This window comes from Centruroides vittatus, unplaced genomic scaffold (genome assembly GCF_030686945.1).
Source record: "Centruroides vittatus isolate TY-2023 unplaced genomic scaffold, ASM3068694v2 contig_620, whole genome shotgun sequence".
Classification (NCBI taxonomy): domain Eukaryota; kingdom Metazoa; phylum Arthropoda; class Arachnida; order Scorpiones; family Buthidae; genus Centruroides; species Centruroides vittatus.
In genome coordinates, this window is record NW_027122381.1 from 1099072 (window position 1) to 1123295 (window position 24224).

The window sequence follows — 24224 nt, forward strand, 5'->3', positions numbered from 1 at the left end:
ACCCTTTTATCCACTGCATTATGGTTAAGGTTGGACCAAAGGTAGTTGTAATACCAGTCGGACACCAACCAATGTGAATTTTTATAATGCCAAAAATGCTGTCCCAAAAATATTACTGCTCCAGGCAGACTGTCCACTCTGCTCACTCCCTAGCTACACCACCAATTAAGATGAACTACCCACTGTAGTTAATCAATGAAACTTTAACAGTGAGTAATTTCAGCTGAGTAAGTTTAAAAAATCTTAACAGATCATCATCAAATATGCACAGTCAAATATGAAATGCCAGCATCAGTAAGGAAAAATGGGATACAGTAAATAAACAGGGATTGCAGCCGATGATTTGAAAGGCAAAGGAGACATTGCCAAGCAGAGGGAAGTCCTCGTCCCAGCTGTTTATTCAAGTGTGGATTACAGAGTGCAGTTTGTGTCAATTGTAACCGTAATAGTTTATCCCCTTACTGGCATTACACTTCTAACTATTTAAGCCTGAAGATGATCCATTAACCAGGTCAAAAATGTTAGCGTTCTTTAAACTTCACCCACTGTTTAAGTTAAATTATTCAATGTAGCTTTAACACTTATTACAATGTTGTAAAGTTTTCTTTTTCTAATGAATTTGTGTAAATACGAGTAATATATGAGATAACGAATATTTGAAGAAATTTTACAGACAGATTTCATGATCATTTTTAGAATACAGAAAATATTTTGAACAAATACTAGGTATTATTAAAATTTTTGATGTTCAGAAACATGAATGAAATTTTGAAGTTAAGAAAAATACTAAATTATTATTCAATATTTTACAGAGTAAGAAAAATAATTTTACCTTCTCCATCAAAACTATCACTTAACACTTCCTGAACCGCTTCTTCAGATGCTTCGAGAGTGTGGTCTCTCCATGTTTCGCCATTATCGCTTCGCAGAATAGTTATTTCTCTTTCCTTTCCTCGTAACGAAGCGAAGTGAGGCACCTCGATTATCACAGGACTGAAATTGACAAGAACATTTTTTGGTTGGAATTCAATTGTTTTTACATGTTATAACAACATTCATATTATTCAGATAAATTGTAAAGTTTTTCTCTTACTAAAACATCAACTGGTGTACATTTATATTTTAATCAAAAGGACCAAAAACAGATAGGACTTTAGAATTTCTAAAGATCGGAAAATATTTGATTCAATTGAAAATTGAAGAGTTTTCATAATATAACTATAGAAAAAAGTGATTTGTTTGATATGTAAAAGACCATAAAGTTTTGAAATATTTATTCCAATAAATAATAATCCTGAGGTATTAATTTTTACTTTAAGAAAATAATACTGCCATTTTAGAGAATTAATTTGAAATTTAGTTTTTTTATTTCTCTTTACTAGAAATATTTTATTAACATCTACTATTTTACAATTGAATAGAAACTCTTCTTCATTTAATATAGAACCATTAGAAGTTCTCCAATTTGTTCAAGGCATTATGACATATCTATGTAAATTGTTATACATAAACAAAGCAAATGGTTTCAAATTTCAGTTAAATAGGGATTCCCAAACTTTTTGATTCTTTTGATTCTTTTTGAAAATTTAATTTAATCCATCAACCCCTTTCTATAGTGATACAAAATAATAATAATTATTTTATTATTATGCATTAATTAAAACTTAAAATTCTGTGTATTACTATATTAAAATTTTAAAATATGCTCATTGACAAAAAGCTATGCACTAGATAGAACTATCCAATTACTGCAAAATCAGCATATAGCTATGTAAATGATTATCTGGCATGCAATTGGACCACAAATTTAATGTCACCAGAGGAACTTAAAATTGCTACCTTAGTATCTTAGGTAAAGACTCATGCTATGTTCAGCAGTGAGCCTGTGTAGGTGTTATTTAGAAGTTGCTGTAGTCATGCTAGGGCACCCTGGTACCTTTTTTAGCAGGATGAAGTCCTTGTACTTTGTGAACATCTAGGTTAGATTTTAGATTATCAGTACCTCAATCAAAAAATAACTGAAAAAATTACTTTTTGCATAGTTTTTTTGTGCTGGTTACAAATATATAGGTCATTTTTGGTGCATCTAAGCCATTTTGCAGATATTGTGCCACAAAGTTGTGCTTTGTCCATTGAAACTCCTTAGAAAATGGCAATTCAAACTTGGAGCACTAGTTAGCACCCTGGCACTTTTTAATTTATGACTATACCCCTGCTAGGATACCAGACAATGGCCTGAACAACACAGTCAAACACATTACACACAGCTGACAAAGTTTGGCCATTTTGCAGGATTGGTGTTGATGATAGCAGATATGTCAGGGTACATATACATGGCTGCCAGGCTCTAGGTGTCACAGATCACTAGGAGGGACAATTGTGAGACAAGTACAAATAGCTGCAACAACATCAGAGACAGACAAAATCTCTGTACTGAATCCTATCTCTTCCTATACCATTTGCCTCTACTAGTCACTTGCCAACTTGCATGTTTGACATTATCACCCAGCAGCATTGGCTTTGTTTTCATTGGTATCATAACATAGAAGTATAAACTGTTATGGACTGGCTGCTTATTATCTTTAGCAAAAACTCCCCAGTTATGTTTGGGAATGGACAACCACAGGTGAATGCTTTAATCCTGCTTCTGCTGTTCAGCATCACACTGTGGAACCATCTTGTATGACAGCTATTCACTCCTAGTAATGGTATGAGGGTCATTGATAACACAGCAGTACCTTCCCCAAAGTAAGGAATCAGTCTTGGTGTGGCAAGGGAACCTAACAACCTGAGATGATTAAGGTTGAATGCTGTAAGTTTCAATCTCAGCTTCAACTGCTGATAGATCTGACCATTACACTGCATGGTTCTAGACATGTTGGAGACTTTGAGTCTGTATTGCAGCCCTTAAAATTTGTTTTTGGCAGCCCTGTCCATATCCACAGCCTTCTTTTGGGATTTCTGAATTTGCCTGAAACTGAAACCTATTTCCATTTATACAAATGGCAAAAGAGCTGTTTAATAACATAATGGCAAGCAACTAATGTCAAAACAAAGGGGAGACTAGTACAGTCATAGTCCAATGGCTGATTTTCAATAGGTATCATTATCACTAAGAGAAATATAATAGGTTCTGTAAGTACAGTAAGACCTCGCTTAATGCAGGGGATGCGTTCCTAGATGACAAAGCACTAAACGAAACAGCATTAAACGAGGTCATTTTAACATAGAGTAGAGATGAGATAGGGAAACATATGACCAAAAATAAACAAATTTTACTTTAATTTTAAGTTATATTATTATACAAATTAATATAAAAATATGTTAAATAACACCTAAACATAGTGCACACAGAAATCATATTTTGTGACAAAAGTCCTGACTTTATTGCAAAAAAACAAGAATTTTAGAAAAATCGCGAAGTTTCATTTGTCATTTTTTTTATTTTCTCAAGCAAATGTCGGTAGCGGAAGATTGCATCCAAAACACCTCATTTTGTTTTTGCACTCCTTTCAAAATCTGGATCATTCGCTACAATTTGATCAACAATTTCAGTTATCATTACCAAACTTTTACTAAGGAAATCTGTAGAGAAATTCTTTGGGTTTTGTTTTCAGAATCTCTATTTTCCGGTTGTACATGAATTCCTTGTTCTGCCAGTCCTTGAAGGTCATCATTGGTAAGACTCTCACCAGAAACCTGCAGTAACTCCTCAATATCCTGCTCGTCTACATCTCTTGATCCTGCTGTATCGATTAGGTTGACCAAAGTCAACCTAATCGATACAGCAGCCTAACCTCCTAACAATATAGCAATAGGCTCTTCTCGTTGCAAATTCTTGGATAGCTTCAGCCATAACTTCTTCCACACTTCGTTCGTGCATTTATCAGCTAATTCTTGCCAAGCAAAGCTGATATTGCCTATGTCATCCATGATGCTATATTTTTTCCAAAATTGCACCAAACAAACATAGATTTAAAGAAAGTGGACCTTTTTGCCACCTTTTTCTGATTGATTCGTGTTCGTGAATAATCATATTATATACGAATCAATTAAATGCCGCGATAATTTAAATTGGCGTAAATTTTGAGTTTTTTTTAAGGCTTTGAGTAGATCGCATTATAGTGAATCAGCATTAAGCAGGGTCTTACTGTATATAGCTTGAAAAAGATTGCTATGAACAGTATTCTTATGGAGGTATTGTCTTTGGTGTGTACTCATTTAGACTTATATGGTACATTTGTCTGGCATCATTCAATTAGGGTGTTACTGAAATGTGTAAGAGACTGCTTTGGTAGTCTGTCCAAAGCCCTGGTTGTAGGGGCTTTGTCATCATCTACAGCTGTTAGTTTTTGTGAGTGAAATCTCTGATTAGCTACAGAGAACAATGAAATTTTCAAATTTAAGACCTAAATTGCTACAGGAACTGAAGGCTATGGTCCTGAAAAACCTTACCCGCTTCACAAACTCCCACATCCTACCTAATGATACAGGGCAAACAAATGCAGTTGCTCATGCCCCAGCCTGTGGTAGGATGAACCGTGTAAAGTTTCTTCTAGCTAGTAAAGAAAATCAGTTTCCCAAGAAGAATCAGCTTTGCACACCTGGTGCTATCCTGGAGGGCATAACCTACATGCTGAAGCCAGTAGAGTGAGGAGGCATACTCCTGTTGCCAAAGATGTACTGGTGGCTAAAGGGATAATGCCTACAGCGGATTACAAGATCCTGCTAACTGATGTCTATTGTGACAAATGATTAGCAGAGCCATTCCCCAGCATTGCTACTAACATCTTTATGTCTTGAGGAAAAAGTGGTGCTTAGAAGTATCTCATGCACTGGAGTAACCATATCTATCCTGGAGAACTGGAAGTTTCCTAGTAGGGATGAGACAGTGACATAAGTCATTAGTTTGAGCATCCTTTCACAGTACTGTTGCTTGTAGAAAATAATAAAAGTTAACTCACGCCAAAGTTGCATATATTTCTGATAATTAGCACTGAGTTCACGCTGAACTCAGTGCTAATTATCAGAAATATATGTACTGTTGCTTGTCAAGTTGGTTGACGTAGTCCAGAATGGTGTCTTCCAATTCCTCCTGATCTGCAAAACGTTTCCCCACCAAAAATTTCTTTAAAGGTCCAAATAAATGAAAATCCGAGGAGACTAAATCTGGACTATACTCCACATATCAAATCAAACCAAACTGTGGTTGGCACAGCAGAATTGGGAGGTTCCTGCAATATCTTCTGTATAGTCCAAATTTAGTTCCCTTGGATTTTCATTTATTCAGACCTTTAAAGAAATTTTTGGTGGGGAAACACTTTGCGGATCAGGAGGAATTGGAAGACACCGTTCTGGACTACGTCAAGCAACTTGACAAGCAACAGTACTGTGAAAGGATGTTCAAACTAGTGTCACACCGAGATAAATAATGTCAAGTGATTATGTCAAGAAATAAACAAAAGTATGTAGTTTTTGTGAAATGTATTAAATATTTTCTGTAATTATAAATGTTAGTGTAATTTTGGCCTGTACCTTTAATATCGGACTCCCCTCATATATTCAATTATTAAAAAATAAAAGGCCACTTGCGCAGAACTGCATTTTATGATATAATGTTACTGAATTTTTTACCAGTTAATAATAACACAATGTAATTTTTGTGTAAAGCCTATCTGAATAACTGAAGATACAGTCTTTTTTTACCAGACAGATAATACCAGGTAGTATTGGAAAGTTCCCAAACTGTAGCTGGCAAGACTGCCATTCAACTGAACTGTGTATACTGGTGAAAGTCATCACTTCCAAGTCTGCTGAGTCAACATACTGAATGGCATCAGCAAGCAAACACACATTCAATCATTACATGATTCCTCAAATTTGTCAGACATCATTACAATGTGCATCCATAGAATTTTGTGTCAGTGGTAGACCCTCAAAATGCTTTGGCTAGCTTACAGCAACCATTCATTAGGTTGAGCATAGGTTTTTGAGTAGCACGTGTTTCAAACTGTGCTCATTGTTTTTCAACATTAAGAGCATCACACACCAGAAATTTGTTCCTCCTGGCATGATGGTTAATTCTGATTTTTACTGTAATGTTTTCAAGCACTTCGGAGATGTGTCACAAAAAGACTAGAATTGTGACACAACAGCAATAGACTATTACATTATGGCGACACACCCACTGGCATCTCATTGAAGATGGCAGTTTTTTTGGCAGAAAACAAGATGGTGGTTGTCCCACATCCTCTGTACTTGCCCAACTTAGCCACCTGCAACTTTGCCATGTTCCCCAAAATTAAATTGAGACTAAAAGAATGCTACTTTAAGATCATTGACAAAATTGAAACAGAATTTCAGATAGTATCAGCACACTTTCAGGAAACATACTTCTGTGACATCTTCCAGTTGAGGAAGAGATGCTGAGATCACTGTATATGCTTCCAAGGGGACAGCAACAAGATTTGAATAAGATAATCCCATAACTTTTTATAGAACTAGTCCAGAAACTTTCCAATACCACCTCAAATACAGAATTAAACTTCTGTATTATTTTTATAACAACTTGGACCAAAAGGAAGTGCTTTATGGACCTTAGTTTCCTCACTCTTGCCAAAACTTATGTTTTGATTCTTTACTGAAGCCAGTGTAATAAAAATATCCCAGAAGAAATCCTAAACTCTAATTGCAAATCTTTACTTGGTAAGTTTGGGATGAAAAGTTCTAACTTGGCAACATGATGCTATTTGCCATTAAGAAAATACTGTATTTCTGTTTGTTATAGTGTGAGCATCATGTTATACATGGGTCTACTATATATATACATATGATTTTCAATAAGTGAGCCTGTTACAGTTGTTTTTAACTATGCATCTGTAAACATAAATTTATGATGGAAGCATTAAAAATAGTATCTTAAAATGTATTTATTATTCAATTAAAAATAATTTCAAACAAAATTTGGCTCTGTTATTGTTAAAGAACAGCTTTTGGAATTTGTAATGAAATTTTTTTTAAAAAATGTATTCACCCTGTTTAATAGGCAGAATGAATATATTTTTATTTTATCTGTTCAGAAAATAATGTGAGGAAAACTTCAAAATGAGAATCATTTGGAATTAGTTTTTTATTGTTTACAATATAAAATATTAACATTATTAAATTTATTATATTGTATTTATGATCTCTAAAGCAAATTTGTTAACTAAAAATTTACTTTGTTCAAACTGAATCTGATTTCTTAAATAAAAATACTGAATCCTTTATAAAAACTCTTATAAGATAAAATTCTAAACATAATTAAAATGCAGTAAAAGTTATTGCAATTGAGTATAACTTCCATTACTTAAGAACTACACTCAATTTCTAAAACTTAATACATTGTCTTAACTTATATGAAATTATTATTTTTATATGTTAAGTGTATTAATCTAATAATATTGTTTTGAAAACAATACTGGAGATTAATAATAACAACAACAATTCCAAAAATTATTTTTTGTAATTGATATATTTTAAAAATTAATTTGTTTATTATGATTTACTGCATAACAATGTTTAAATTGTAATGCAGTAAGCCTTCAATTTAATGAATAGAAAAGTTCTAAATTTTTTCTTTAGAACAGAAATTCTTTTTACTTGTGAATAGAGCATGCTGAAAGGTTAAATCAATGAGTATAGATTACTTAATATACAGTACATAATAAATTTATATTCTATACATTGTAATATGATTGTTTTTAAAATAGAAAAGCAGACACTCCTTTCCAAATTAATCTGTTAAATTCAGGGCCTACTGTATTTGGGTCTTATTTTAAATGACCAATGATGTTGTATAAGTATAACAACAACAAAAGGATATTTACCCTAAAAATCTTGCTCCGACAGGTCCTACTTCCAAAATTCGAGAAGCGCAAGCTTCTCCTTCCATGAGCGGCGGCGGATGAGCAAGTTTTTCTTTTCTCAAATATCTACAAGTTATGCGCATGGGCATGGAAGCCTTCCGAGGTGGAATGATGACCCTTACTCCGGAGTGACGGCAGCCTCGCATCGCACCTCCCCTAGCATCAACCATGAAACTCACGAGAAACCTAATAAATTTTAAGCATGGAATTTTTAAATTGAATAATATCCATTGTAATGAAATTTATTAATTTAATTAGATTATAACATTTTCATTTTTATGTAATAATTAAATTTGATTCCAATATTAAATAACAATAGCAACTTTTACTTGTATGATAATACTGGATACACTGTAAACTAACTTCCTTTTTTACAGAAAATAGGAAGTTAGTATACAGTGGAACTCTGTTTATCTGGCTCAAATGGGACTGAATCCAATCCAGATAGTCTAGAAAATTCATTATCAACATAAATAACATGATTTATATACATTTTATTTTTTATTTCTAATATTCTCTCCATCATTACAACCACTTTCTTTCTTTTAGGTGTCATTTTCATGGTGTTTACTTTATTTCACAAAAGATTGAAGGTGACCAAAACTCAGCGAAACAACAGTAACTGTGGATGTCGAATGAATAATAACTCGCAAGGTTACAAACGATAAGCTTATTAAAACATTGACTGCCATGAGAAGCAAAACATTTTCACTCAACAGGAAAGTAGCAATTTTTTATAATTGAAAATTATAAAAGATTAGAAAAGATTCAACAAGATATTAAGTAAACTCAAAGAACACTACCACAGAATACATAACAATGGTCATCATATGCCAATTGACAGAAAACAAGTCTATTCTTGCGAGCTGCAGTGTTAACCTCAAGCAAGATTATGCTTAGGAATTCTTTGATTTTTTTTACATATATAGGTGTTTTTTGCAAGTCAATCCCTGTGTCAAAAGTATGGAAGATAATGTTTTATAATCCAGATAAATGGGGTTTCACTGTAACTGAGTTTACAATAATAAAATTACCTTCTGAAAACACTTCACACTTTTGAAATTCTTAGGAATTTCTTTAAAAATAAAAACATTTGTGTAGTTTTATATAAAAACAATATAATTATCTGATGGATGAAAATATTTAAATACCATACGTACTGCATTTTCTCAAGTATAAGACAGATCATGAGTTTGAAATTGAATTTTACATTTTATTTATTTTTTATGGAGGGAAAATAAAACTGATTATTTTAAAATTTTAAGTTCTGTTTATCTAGTTTGTTCTTACTTAAAAAACCAAATTACATGAAATAGGAAATGTTTGGCAGCTCTGTAGCCATACTCTTCTTGGTTGAGTTCTTTGAATCAAATAAACATTCTCCATACAAATGTTTTGACTCTCAAGAGCTTGACAATATAATGATTAATGTTGAGAACCATTATGGTCCTTAACATAAATCCTTAGAATGGCAAAATTTCCAACTGAAGTGCAGCTGAAACATTATTGTTTTCATAAAACACCTTTACAAGAAATGGTGCATTCTAGCAAGGTGATGGTCATTGTAACTGATAAGAGTAACATTCAACAGTTGTGGCCAAGTAATGAGTTTTGATACTTATTTTCTTTTTTAAAGAAATCTCTTAATATCAAATTTGGGACAGGGTTGGCCTAAGCTATAGGCAAACTAGGCAGTCACCTAGGGTGCAAAAATTTAGATACATCATAGCCAGCATCAGTTAAAGATGCCTAATCCCAGCATCATACTGATGCTGGCTATGGTGCCAAAAACTCTTGGGCCGATCCTTCCATATAAGGTCTTGCTGTCCATTACATCTACATTCAAACTCTTTAAAGAACAGGACAATGTTAAAGTATTCTAGCACTGTAGATAAGATACAAGAGTTGGACACAGAGAGCAAGGAAGGCAACAGGGCCTAGAATATCTCTTTGTACTTGTCCATCCAAGCCATAACATTCTCTGTCTAAACTTATGTTCCAACAATCCACTGGCATGTGAGAACTCAGCTGCTGATGATACTCTGTAAAAAATTATAGAAACTCTCACAGAAACACCATAAGAGACACTTGGACTGCTAAATATCTCTCCACAGTGTTAAATAGGAGTATTTTAATTATGATCACCCAGTAGAAAACTATTTGTTTTAATTTACATCATAAATACTGTCATTTCAAAGGCAGTTTAATTTTAAACCCTTGTTACTGGCAAAGCTTGTTTGAATTATACTAATAATAATATTTTCAACTACACAAATCAACAGTATAGCTGTAAACATCTGCATGGTGTGTTACATACCAATAACAGTCTATTTATAATGATTGCCAATTGTTGTTTTGGACAAGTAAAAATGAATAAGGAAGTGTCTTAAAATCAATAAATTATGACATATATTTTAAAAACACAATTAAAACATTAATATGTATTATTGTAGTTTCCAATAGTCAAGATATTCCAATAAACCTTAAAGCTGCAGTAAAACTAGAACAAAATATTTACGAAATATACGATATCTTATATTAGAATGTTTAAAATCATTGTTTTATTTGAATGCAACCAGCATTCACTTTGTATTTTCTTTTTTGTGGAAGGTTGGTAAAATCTAGCCAAAAACATTAGAAATTAAAGTTTTGTCGCAATTTTATGGTTTATTGGAGTGTCTTTTGTACATAAGACATAATTTATTATTTCTGCTTCATAAACTGAAAATTATAAATATTAGAAATCTATTTAAATAATATAATATATTAATGGAAGTATCATATATTATACCATTCCAATATGGGCCCAAGTTTTAACTACTTTCAATAAAATCTAAGGTTTGGTCTCCAATAGCAATGGAAGGTTTCAGCTGCATATTCAAACATCAAACTGCATGTAAGCACCCAAGAGACTAACATCCAATAAATTTGTGTGTGGTATAAGTTAAATATGCAACATAAGCCTTCCATTGCTATTGGATATCAAACCTTCAGTATTATTGTTAATTGTTAAGACTCCAGCCCACAATCCATGAAATTACGTATGTGGAAAATTATTCGGGTGGATTGAAATATACTTATTATGATATAAAGATAATAAATGTTGGTATTTTTTGATTATTACAAAAAAGAATATTGAAACTATACAAAAATAAATTGATTTTTATTTTAAACAATCCAAATTTAATTTAATTAATTGAATAATCAATTATTTAAATTAAATGTGGAAACTGAATATTTTCCTAAAACTTATGACCATAACTAAAAACTTCATTTGATACTTTAATTTTTGTGTTTCTTTTAAACTAAATTATTTCATTTTATTACCTATTAGTTGAGGAAATCAAACACAAATAGAATATATTCTCATTTTAGTAAACTTACTTATTCACATTTTCACAACTTTATGTTACTGATACAACTCGTAAGATATTAGTTTCATATTACTAAAGAATATAATTCTTTGATTTAATCAGAGTAAAACATACTGTTTAATGTGACAATTACGTAATATAAATTATTTTTTTAACATTCATTCAATCTAAATAACTTCAGTGTAATATTTAATATCAATGATAATATGATTTCTGTTAAAGATTATTATTAAAAACTAATGTAGTTTCCTTAAGGCTACAACTTAGATATTTGCATATTTATGATTCCAAAACATTTTGTTGTCAAAACTTTTGAAATTTTGGCACAAAGAACAGGTACCCAACCACAGTTTAGTAATACCATCTTGTGCCATAATCTCAGTTTTAATATAATATAGAAAACTTCACCTTTTATAATAGTATGTATCTGCTAAACATTAAAAATTAAGTATCTATGTCGTTGCTTAAGGCAACAATGTTAAAGTTATACTAATTAATTACGGAAACATAAAGCTATCGGAAAATTAACATGATATACTTACGTCTTCCACTTTAATCGGCTAAAAGTATCCATGCAATTAAAAAAAGAGAAATGTTTAGTTAAAAACAGAACTTTAAATTATTTGTAGTAAGAAACTATAACAGAAAATATTATTTTATAAATTAATATATCAGTTAATTTATTGATTATGCATGCATTCAAAATACAATTTTAAAGCTTAAAAGAAAGTCTGTTTTTCAAATGCTTTTAACAATTCATCATTTTTTCCCCAAGCAAATCTTCAACTGTTTAATATAGCTTTTTGTAATTTCATTAGTTGCTTAATTACATTAAGCAACTAATGAAATTACAGTAATTAATATTATGCTTTTTGTCCTATTATTATTAACTATCTGAGCACGATAAATAGCTTTTTTTAGGACTTATCACACACTTAGAAACTGATGAACATTAAGTATTTAAAAAGAGCTATTTATAGGACTCAGATAATTAATTGCTTAATGTAAATTAAATAAATATATATTGCTTAGTTAGGACATTAGTTATTAAAATGATCATTATTATGCTACTAAGATTTTCTAACTAAATTTTATCTGATTTATACTATCATAATGCAGAGTTTCAATCATAATGATGATAATTCATAAAACGAATGATAATTCTTCTATTAAATCTTAAATTTTGAACAAATAAAATTTTCTTAAAAGTAAAAATTACAATATAATAAAACTATTCAATGTAAATGGATGAAATTAATTAGAAAGTTTTGTTAACCAAATTTGTGTTAATCAAATTTAAACAATATTTATTTTAATTTTTAAAATAAGTGAAGCATACAAAACATGACAAACAGACAACAGATTCTTACCAATGAATTGGGTTAGGTTAAGTATCATAAATTAATAATTGTGGTGACCATCTTTTATCAAAAAGTGAATTTTTCATAAAGATGATAATATAAAATTTAAATATGTATTTTTTGTTATTACTTTTGTAATAAATTGTTTATACCAACACATTTCTTCAGCAATAATTGAAATTAGGAACTAGTATCAGAGATTCATTTATAACATTATGTAAAATTATAACAAATTATATAAAGTGGCAGAATTTTTAATTTTCCTTTCAGCAAAATAGTCACTGAATCAAGCCACTATGAAGTTGTTAATGCATGCTGTTCATGTACAAGGTACATCTTATTACATCACAAAAACCAAAAACCAGCAGAAATCGTAAAAAGTTAGTTAGTACTTAACATAATAATATAAATAGTTCTGATTACAAAATTGTAAACAATTACACAAGAAAATATTTTCATTTTTCTCATATATTTAATATTAAATTAATATAAATTTCACCTTCAAAATGTTATATTATTTATCATTCTAAAAAATTTTTCATTTCGATTGTTTGCTCCAAAAGGAGATGTAACGTTTTTAATAAAACTTATTACTCAATTTTTTAACTCTAAACTTTTATACTTTGTTCTAAAAAATCTGAACAGACTTCCATTGATTTTCAATTTCCTAATTACTACAAAGGAATCGGATTCTGCCAACATAAATAACAAAATCTATACTTATAACTAATACAATAATATGCTTATTGTTTTAAGTGTATGAAATATTTACCCAGCACTAATTGGTGCAACTGAAGTTAGTGATATATCTACATTGTCAGGAGAGTAAGAACCATAGAGAGCACTTTCAATCATTTGACTGTGTTGAGGAGAGAGATGGTCTTCTTCAATTGTGAGAGGAGCTAAAATATTACAATTAAGTATATTAATAAAAATTTATTATAATAATAACAATTTAAGAGAATTGAAATCTCAATTACAATAATTTCATGATTTGACATTTTAATCTTTATTCATAATAAAAGAAATAAGCGTGTGATTTCTTGCCTAATCAAACTGGTTCATAATATTCTAATAGCCAGTTCAACTCCTTCAGTTTTTGCATGTAATTATAAAATCTCTAAACATAAATGTCTATATCTTTTTAAAAATATATTTATTTATCATTTTTTTTTAATTTCATTAATATATTACACTAGATTGCATTTAATCAGAACATTAGAAGTATAGTTACTTTTAAAAAATTTAGCAGATTTGTGTTAATACCATCCTACTCGCAATTTCATGATTGACATCTGACCTATACAATGTTTGTGAATATTAGCAAAAAGAAATGTATCATAAAACATTGATTTGTACAACAACCTAAGATGTAACAAATTACTATTTTAGATTAACGAACTTTATGTGAGCTAATTATAGTATGCAAAAGTTGAGTATCCTTTGCTTCACCAATGCAATTGCTTCATATCACAATCCCATCTACTTCTTGATAATTGTTAATGAATAAGTCCCCAAAATTACTAATTATTGGCAAACAACTTAAAGATTGGGGCAAAAATTCTGCTGGTGGCTGTAGCTATCAACAAATGTAGACCAATTAATTCAGATGCATACGGCATCAAGACAACTACATTTTCTTGCTTTCGACTAAGTTGCCAGTTTCAATTACTTATACGTAGGCTTACCATAATATTTTTTTCTCAAACTGGGACAATTTTTAGAAAATACTCGCAACCGAAAATAAAGTCTACTAGGATAAGTACCTATGATTGAAAAGGCTGTATTTATCACTAGTGTGAACTTTCTTTAAAAATTCCTTGTCACTTAAATCAGTACTTTTAAAATATGACAATATATTTGAGGAAGTTCCTATTGCTACTAGACTTGCTTTGTGTTTTGCACATTTCAAGTGATTTTTAATGTCTGAATGCCCACTATGAGTTACTGAAAATTCTGAAAAGCACAGTTCATATTTCACTTCATCAATACGATCACGGACTTTTTTCAATAACGGATAATCCTTTTTTCAATCATTGGTAAACACACGGTTTCTTTATGGCATTTTGGAGATTAAATTAATATAATGTACAGTATCAAATGTCAACTAGCAATTTGAACTCAACTAAGATAGGACATGTGCAACAATGACGTGGTCAGTGTAAGTTTCAGTGTTGCCAACTCTAATTGAAACAAAAATATCTAAAAACTGAAATAAAAATATCTGGATCTTATAGGCTACATACTATTATAAATTATGTGAAAAAATATCTGGATGAAAAAACAAAATGTCTAAATTCATTGGGCCATATGTTATATACTTTGGAGAAAACATCTAGACAACATTAAAAATACTTTAGATCTATTATAGATACAAAATATTTAAATTGGCAACAGTGAGTGTAACAGAGGGGATTATTTAGTTGCCAAATTGTCATTTTACCTGTGGCTGCACTATTTTTACTTTTTGTGTATTTGGCACTTTTAAAATTTTACCAAATAACCAGGACAAAATGAGAAACTGGCTGGAATGCCGGGACCACATTATAAAACCAGCACAATCCTGGTAAGCCTACTTATATGGATCAAAAAATTTAAAACCAAAATATTTAATTCCATCTGTAGTTAACAACAGCAATTTCACCTTCACCATAGCAATTATATTTTTATTCCAGAATCCAAATATAAATTAACCTTCAGATAAAAAGAATGACAAAAACATGAATAATGAAATAGTATTTTATGAAAATTGAAATTCCATGGTTAGCAAATATTAGCTAATGGAGATCCTGTGCATATTATAATAATATAAATTATAAAAGAAATAAACTCATATAAGGTTCATTAGTTTATCAACTATTTTATTTCTGGATTAATTTAAAACTCAATTAATTTTTATATTACCTGCTGATGATTCTTTCATTAACATCATGGACTCTGTTGGTCTTTCATCTTTGGTTACATCAATTGGTAGAGAGTCATCACCTAGGGACTTCATTTCATCAGCAGTTAAATACCTGTATGACTGGTCACCAAGCATTGTTTCTTCTCCTGAAAATACATACATTAAAATAATGATCATATAGTATATTAATACAAATATTAATAAAATTATAAAATAATGATCATGTCATAGTAACAAGCTATAGAATTATACATAATGAAGAACGATTGGAAGTGTGAATTAAGTGATTAGTGAGGAAGAGTGAGTAGAAGAAAAAACAAAAAAATCAAAATAAAAATTGATGATGATTTTTGAAAGATTTAATCATTTTTATTCATCAATATTCTTTCAATTAATTTGCAAAATATTGTATGGGAAAAATGAAGATAAAACTTTAAAAGTTAAGTAATAAAGACAGTTGACCTCTAAAATATTTTTAAAAAGAAATGTAATTCAGAAAAAAAATTAATTAAATAATATATTATAATTTATAAATATCATGACGGAATTGTTTAACAAATCACATTAGAAAAATTGTTTGAGGTAATTAAATTCCATCAAACAGATTAAATCACTTTCACTTTGGTTATGATTCAGGATTGTAGAAAACATCCATTTCACTTAACTATTACACATAATAGAAAAAAGGTGTAGATTCAATTTGATTCAAAATAAATTAGAAAATAATTTCAGTCTTACCGCCATCATCTTCTGAATCACTCATGAAAGTTTCTTGCATTGTTTCTGGAGCAACTACTTTATACTTCTCTTCAATCACCGTCGTTGTTGTAGTAGTAACAACTGTTTCTGTTACAACTTTTAAAGTTTCCACTACAGATATATAACCCAAACGCTGTGCAATTGATAATGGAGTTTGTCCTTGCTATAAAATATAATATTTAAATGTTATTATTTTAACAAACTTTATTTTGTTTTTAAAGTAAAAAGATAGAATAATACAAAATTATAATGCAAATGAAAAAATAATAATAAAATAATACAAAAAAAATCAAACGTATAACATCTTTAACACATCCAGTATAAAGATTTAATAGCTTAAAAAAAAAAAAAAAAAAAACGTTTTTGGCTGCCTTGATCAGCCTTCATCAGTTAATCGAATAACAAAAACGAACCCAGTTCGAATTTACAAAGATCGCACATGCGCATAGACGGGACTATGCTACAAACATAATAAAAGAAACTAATAAAGAGCCAGAGGCAACAAATAAAGGAACATAATAAAACCATACTAGGTTTTTTTTTCTTTTTTTTCATGCCGAAGCATAAAATCCTGCAATACGTTATTCAACAAGGGACTTCCAGGCAGATGATAGGCCATTCGCATCTCTGTGGTTGATGCAAAGTGTAGACAGCTGTGCCCTATGTATTTCTATTTTCTCCGTGTGTTTGACCGCTTGCCTGGAACTAGTGGCTCTTATGATGGCAGCCTTATCCCAGTGTACCGTTATATCCTGCTGTCTAGCAGATGCCGATAAGACCGTGCTGTCAATGCTTCTGTTCACTGACTGTTTATGTTCTTTTATTCTTTGCTTTAGGTTGCGTAACGTGGCGCCTACATACACAAGGTTGGTGTTGAAACGATGGTCCTTTATCGGTATCGAATACACCCCAGTTAACTCACTAGAGTTGTCCTTCCTCTTGTCGCTTTTACACTTCGGCACAAAAAAAAAAATCTAGTATGGTTTTATTATGTTCCTTTATTTGTTGCCTCTGGCTCTTTATTAGTTTCTTTTATGTTTGTTTGTAGCATAATCCCATCTATGCGCATGCGTGATCTTTGTAAATTCGAACTTGGTTCGTTTTTGTTATTCGATTAACTGACGAAGACTGATCAAGGCAGCCGAAAACTTTTTTTTTTAAGCTATTAAATCTTTATACTGGATGTGTTAAAGGTGTTATATGTTTTATTTTCCGTTCCAATAAATTCTTGTGTTTTATTTTAGTTACAAAAACAATTATTTTTTTAAAAAAAACATATTTTAATAAAAACATCTGGTAAGTTTTGTAGACTATTTTTGATATAATATTTACTGTATTTCCTCAATTAAACACTTGGGGGATTTAATGTAAATCATCAATTAAACCTTATTTTTAAAATGTACATATCCTATGGGGTTTTTTTCAAGGCCAGAGTTATCATCTTGCAGCAGGATTAAATTGATGAGTGGATAAAAATTGAAAGAAATACCCTAATTATTAAAGGTTACAGTTACAACATTTGCAATAATTACTGTTTTCATATCTAACCCGATTCAGTTATGTTCTCATTTGTGTCTATTTCAATGTCATTGTCAGAATCAGAATCTTGACTACCATTCTCTGGTTTAAACTTATTATTTTGGATGGATGGCTGAGATAGTTAAGTCTATCACTCTGGGGAGTCCGGAATCAAATCTGGGAGAGTCAGAAAAGTCCCTGGAATTTATGAGTTAAGATACATGCTGGTGAAACATGACTATTACAGAAATTTTTTGGAAGTGCTCTGTCGTGGATATGTCAGGTTCCATTTTTCACTATCTAGCTGCCCCATTGTAGGGCTGATCAAACTCACAATGCGCTTGAAAAAACACCCTCTTATTGCTCATAGCTAGGAAATAGAAAAAGAAAGAAACCTGCCATTCTAAATTACATTATATTGGGTTGAGTCATAAATAAGTTCCGTTAGCGAGTAAGTGTAAATGACTGTCAAATACTTGCCAGATGTTGTGTTGCTTCAACTGAGTTTTATTAGTGGCTATTAGCAAATAGTCTATAAATGTAAATTTTAACACTGAAGTGTCAATAATGTAATAAAAAATTATTTTTGAATTCATTTAAAATGGAACATTTGAAAGTGCATGTACGCCATATCATGTTGTGGGAGCTTTAAACTCGGCAATAACGCTACAGAAACAACAAAAAAGATTTGCAATGTCTACGGCAGTGGTGTAATTTCAGACAGAGCAGTTCGAAAGTGGTTTACAAAATTTCATTCTGGTGATTTCTCCTTAAAAGATGAAGAAAGACCAGGCCGCTCCTCAGACTTTGACGACGACGTTTTAAAGGTCCTGATTGAGCAGAATCCACGGCAAACGACGAGGGAGTTAGCAGAGAAACTGCACACATCCCAATCAACCATCAATCGTCACCTCCAAAAACTAGGAAAAGTAAGCAAGCTGGGAGTTTGGGTTCCACATAACCTCAGTGAACGGAATAAAGCTGACAGAAGGTCGATAGCTGCTACCTTGCTTTCTTGGCAAAAAAGGAATCTTTTTTGGCTAAAATTGTTACGGGAGATGAAAAGTGGATCACATACGAAAATGTTATTCGAAAAAGACAATGGGTTGACAAAAATTATCAGCCACAACCAGACCCTAAGCCCAGTGTGCATGGAAGGAAAATTTTGTTATGTGTATGGTGGGATTGTCGAGGAATTATCCATTTTGAGTTGTTGCCACGCAATGAAACTGTTACTGCAAATGTATACATACAACAGTTAGAGCAACTTCGGCTAAAACTTCATGAAAAGCGTCCTGCACTTGTTAACAGAAAAAAGATCACCTTATTGCATGACAATGCAAGGCCACACACAGCGAAGATTACACAAGAAAAAATTTTGGAGTTTGGCTGGTCTGTTTTGCCTCATCCACCATATTCACCGGACCTGGCACCAACAGATTTCCATCTTTTTCGGGCACTGCAGGATGCTTTACAAGGGCAATGCTTCCAAAATGATGACCAAGTCCAGGAGTTCATCCAGGAGTTTTTTTATTCGAAACCACCAGAATTTTATGCAAGGGGAATTGACAAGTTGCCCGAAAAATGGCAAGAAGTCATTAATAATGATGGTGAATATGTGTTAGATTAAAGTCTATTTTTGTACATTTTATTGGCAAATAAATTTCAGTTTAGAAAATGGAACTTATTTATGACTCAACCTAATATTATGTGCAATACTTCAACATGCTTTTCAACCCAGGTTTATTTTTAACAGCACTTTCATTCTTCATGCTTATCAAAGACTGGAGGTTATTTGAATTCCAGGGTTTAATCAAGGAAATATGGTATATGTTTAGATCAATGTACTTAATCATACATTACATCCTATGGTCGATCTTAAAAATTTTATATTAAAATGGGTGCAAACCAATGGTTATGTGGATAAAACCATCAAACACTTGTCATGGATTTGTGCCTCACAAATGAGCTGACTGCATAGAGTTTTCCAGGTTTTCTACATGTGTCTAACACTTAAACAAGGGACAGTTTTTCATAAAACGTCATCCTGGGAGGCATCCCCTTGACTGCCTGTCTATTGAATTGTCTTATCCCATCAAACCAAACCATTAAAATGATACTTTTAATAAATAAATAACATTAGGAAAACTTGTAGTATTCATTTGGCTTTCTGGATCCAGACATGATTATGCTGCTTATTTTATAATATAAACGAGATGGGTTGATGATGATAATCTATATATGTAATTGAGATGGATTGATGATAATAATAAGCACAGACCCCAAATAGGAGGAGTTCAGAGCTAATATTTGATACACAGTTAGGATACAACACGCGAATGCATACTAAGATGGGATTTTTGGAAATTCCACTCCCTGAGGGAAGAGGAGGAGAGTTAGTTTTAGTCAATATAAAGTGTGAATATTAAAGAAGGAAAATAAATAGTGGCACATATAGTATACATTTTGGCAATTAATAAATATTTTAATCATTTTCACATTTTGGGTAACAATAAATCCAAAATAAACAAATTCGAACGAATATTTGAATTCATTCCAAATTCGAAATATAATGTTTCAAACAAACTTTTTTAGATTTTAGAATTTAAAATTAATCATTTAATTCAAGTAAGGTTATCATCAAGTAAGTTAATTCCCCATTATAATAAAAAAAATTTCTGATTTTTTTTTTATTTTACAGGTTACTTAAATAAAAAATCTTTTTAAATACTAAAGATTTATTCAGTTAAAATTCAATAATGATTTTAACCAATTTTTTCTCTATTAGATATCTGATAAATAGAATAGTGAAAATGAAATTTCTCATAAATTTGACCCTAATCTTATAATATAATTGAGATGAGTTGATAATAATAATAGTAAGTGCAAAGACCAAACAGTTAGGAGTTGAAAGTTGAAATTTGGTACACAGTTAGGGTACATCGTGAGAATGTACACTAAGAAAGGATTTTTGGAAATTTCTCCATGTGGAGGAGAGGTAGAGGGTTAACAATTACCCTGAAAAACTCAGCTTCTACTGTACTATTTTAGATGTGGTTTTTTGCATTTTTGTGGGAAATCAAACATATTTTTAGACTCATCTAAAAATTCTCTAATAAGCCTCGGAATAGGGGGACCTAATTCTTGCACCTGGTGAAAATGGGTAAGATTGGCTATGATCTAATTATCTTAATCTTTGCTATTGTTACTTTTCCCCAAGCAACGCCGGACTCATCTGCTAGTATTATTATATTTATAACATTGACTAAACCTGAAAGATTTTTCCAGATGTCAACTCAAATTCTGGAAAATTCTATTTCTTTTCTGAAGTATAGGCAAAATTACTATAAGAAATAATTTTGCATTGAGAGTTGTCAAAAAAGGAAAACATTTTTATATAAAGTAATTTGTAACTTACAGTGCTGACGATATTTGGAGATGCTTGGTTTTCCAGCAACAAGTTAATAATTAAATTATGGCCTTGCTGAGCAGCTTGATGAAGAGGTGTATAACCATACTAAAAAGAACAAGAACTGCATATTAGTTATTATCATAAATTCTAAAGTATAATTTGATAGTATGGTAATAAAATTATTATAAATTATATTAAAAATATCTGGAAAAAGCATTTAATTAAAAATTGATTACAAATGATAATTTAGAAAGATATGTATGTTTTTAATCTTAAAATAATATTAAAAAATTTTCAAAACAGTCAGATATTTTTTGAAGTACAAAACAATGATACTTTAAAAGTCAAAATATTTGTAAAATTTACCATATTTTTTGCCTTATACCCTTTTTGTACCTAAAATTTATCTGAAAATTAGGATGCATCCTATAAGCCAAATGAAAAGAATATTTTTCCCCTCAAGTTGAAAAATGTGATGCATCCAATGCAATGGTGCATCTTAAAAATTAAATACTATATTTTTTGCCTTAAGTCTTTTTATTAATAATATTATATAATATATAATAATATATCATTGTTTTTGCATATTTAAGAAGTATTCAACTATTTTGTTGTAGTCTATGAAGATGTACAAACTTTATACCATATTTAGAATAAATTTTTAAATCTTTGATCGTAACATTAATTTATTAAAATAATTTTATATCTAAATAATATGATTTTTATTTGTATCTTTTAGTTTTTTTTCTTTAATACTTTATTACAATGCAATACAAATACATTACAAATTACATTTGAAAACAATTACAATAAAAATTAATATCTCTCATCAACCTTATGAAGCTTTGCAAAAGTTAATATTTAAAAAGTTAATGTTTAAAATAGCAGACGAACAAAAAAGCTGACCTGAAAATCAATTGGATAGAGCTCCAAAAAATAGTCCACAGTGGGATGCGTCTCCCCATCCTATTACTATAATGTATGAGTGCCATATGCACTCCATATATTGAGAGATTGAGACATATACTAATTCGAAAATAGCCTACAGACATAAACCAGACACATTTCCCATGCTTAGGAACAGGAAAGATCGAGCGGACATCGAAAGAACGCTGGGAGTGTATAAAATTCCACTCAGGGATGATAGATTCAATAGAGATCTGGTATATATCAGTTCCACGAGAAGATCGCTCAAACAACGCCTCCGTGAGTATAAAACCAATATTGAGAAGAAGAAGAACAATACTGCCTTGGCTATATATGCCAGTGAAAATGGCATTACACTCAAATTACAACAGGCGACCATGATCCAGCAAACTCAGCAGATACATCATCTTAGGAATTTGGAGGCATTAGAGATCTTTAAAGCAGAATGCCAAGGCCTCTCAATCAATTTTAAGGATGAAAAACAGCTTTTGAGGGCTTGGCAGGCTACGTATGACCCCGGCATTATAGTCGTCGACACATGCACACATTGTTATATGTTTAAATTTAAAAGAAAATTCGAAAAATTGGAACACATTTGAAACGGAAATTAGAACGAAAACATTTTCTCTACTAGAATTCCACCTGAAGAAGGTCCTAAGGAGACTGAAAACGTTTGTGATAAGTTAAAATTTTGCAAAGCTTCATAAAGTTAGTGAGATATATTTATCAATGCTTTGTTTTTAAGATGGATTTCATAAAAATTAATGTTCACAAAATAATTGATATTTAACTTGTTTTTTATTTATAATGATAAGAGCAAACAAAATTACAAACTCAAATTTTTCCCTCAAATCATAACAATTATTTATACATTAAATATCATGCTGTAAAATTGGAAAATCTCAATAATTTCTTAAAACTTTATTTAGAATTTTCAAGTATGATAATTTTGTCTATATTTGGACCCCATACTACTGGATTCTATTCACCTAGACCCATTTTAACATGCAAATACTTTCAACGTTTCAAAATGCCATTATCATCATTTGCCTGATGATGACATTTGAAATGTTGAAAGCACTTGCAAGTATTTAATTTTTTCAGGTAAACAAATTTAATGGCAAAAGACAGAATACTTCCTTCATATAAATGAATGACATATCAGATGGCATGATATAACTAACTTATCTCCCCACCTGTTTGATTGACATATATTAAATAAGTATATTAAAGTACTAAATACACAAAAGTATATTTAATAAATGTCTAAAATTAAAAATAATAATAATACAATTAATATATCATATAATAATGAATTCAATATAAAAACGTTGATTTTAAACAGTACTTACAGAAGTTGTGGAATTCACATTTGCACCATGTTGTAAGAGAAACCTAACCATATTTATTTGGCCAAAATGACAAGCCACATGTAAAGGTGAATATTCAGCCTTTGTTTGTGGATCAATTTCTGCACCATTTTTAACTAATATTTCTGCTACATTCACTCTGTCTTCTTGAGCACATAAATGCAAAGGTGTCAGCCCATTCTATACATTAAAAAAATTTAATAAATTAAAAGATAATGATATTTTGCCATAAATGATTTACAAAATATTAAAAACTATCACTATTTTATGAAACTAAAAATTAAATTTATGAATTCAGTAATAAAGTTTTAAATAACCATACATGTCAAATATTAATAGAAAAAGATAATTTATACCACTATCTGTCAAGGTTACGTAAAAATAATTTATTTCGAGAGTAATTTTCAATGGTATATGTAACTGTTCTCATCACGCAGAATCATTTGTAGAGAATAAAACATTTTTTTCAATGAATGATTCTGCCTGAAGAGATCAATTATTTACTGTTGAAAGCACTTGCAAAATAAATTATTTTTATGTAATGCCAAAAAAAAAATGGTATACATTATCTTTTTCTATAAGTTTTAGCTATTACCTATAATCTGGCATTTAATCTGATATATTCAGCAAATTTTTAATTATAATATTCTAAATAATATTAATCTATTCAAAAGAAATATTTCTATTATAT

At 30.5% G+C, this 24224-nt stretch overlaps 1 protein-coding gene across 19 annotated transcripts in view; it reads right to left on the reverse strand.

Moving 5' to 3' along the window:
- The window catches only part of LOC136979409 (ankyrin-2-like), a 376384-nt gene that overhangs the window by 249205 nt on the left and 102955 nt on the right, over positions 1-24224 (reverse strand). For 17 of the 19 annotated variants that reach the window (XM_067275359.1, XM_067275370.1, XM_067275369.1 and 14 more), the window contains exons 16-23: positions 23516-23713; positions 21243-21341; positions 16286-16469; positions 15547-15693; positions 13415-13544; positions 11824-11841; positions 7869-8093; positions 833-993 (exon numbers count right to left, since the gene is read on the reverse strand). In XM_067275359.1, coding sequence (XP_067131460.1) covers positions 833-993; positions 7869-8093; positions 11824-11841; positions 13415-13544; positions 15547-15693; positions 16286-16469; positions 21243-21341; positions 23516-23713 — 1162 coding nt within the window. The remainder of the gene's footprint in view (positions 1-832; positions 994-7868; positions 8094-11823; positions 11842-13414; positions 13545-15546; positions 15694-16285; positions 16470-21242; positions 21342-23515; positions 23714-24224) is intronic. The other 2 variants (XM_067275362.1, XM_067275361.1) reach the window with 1 other exon arrangement.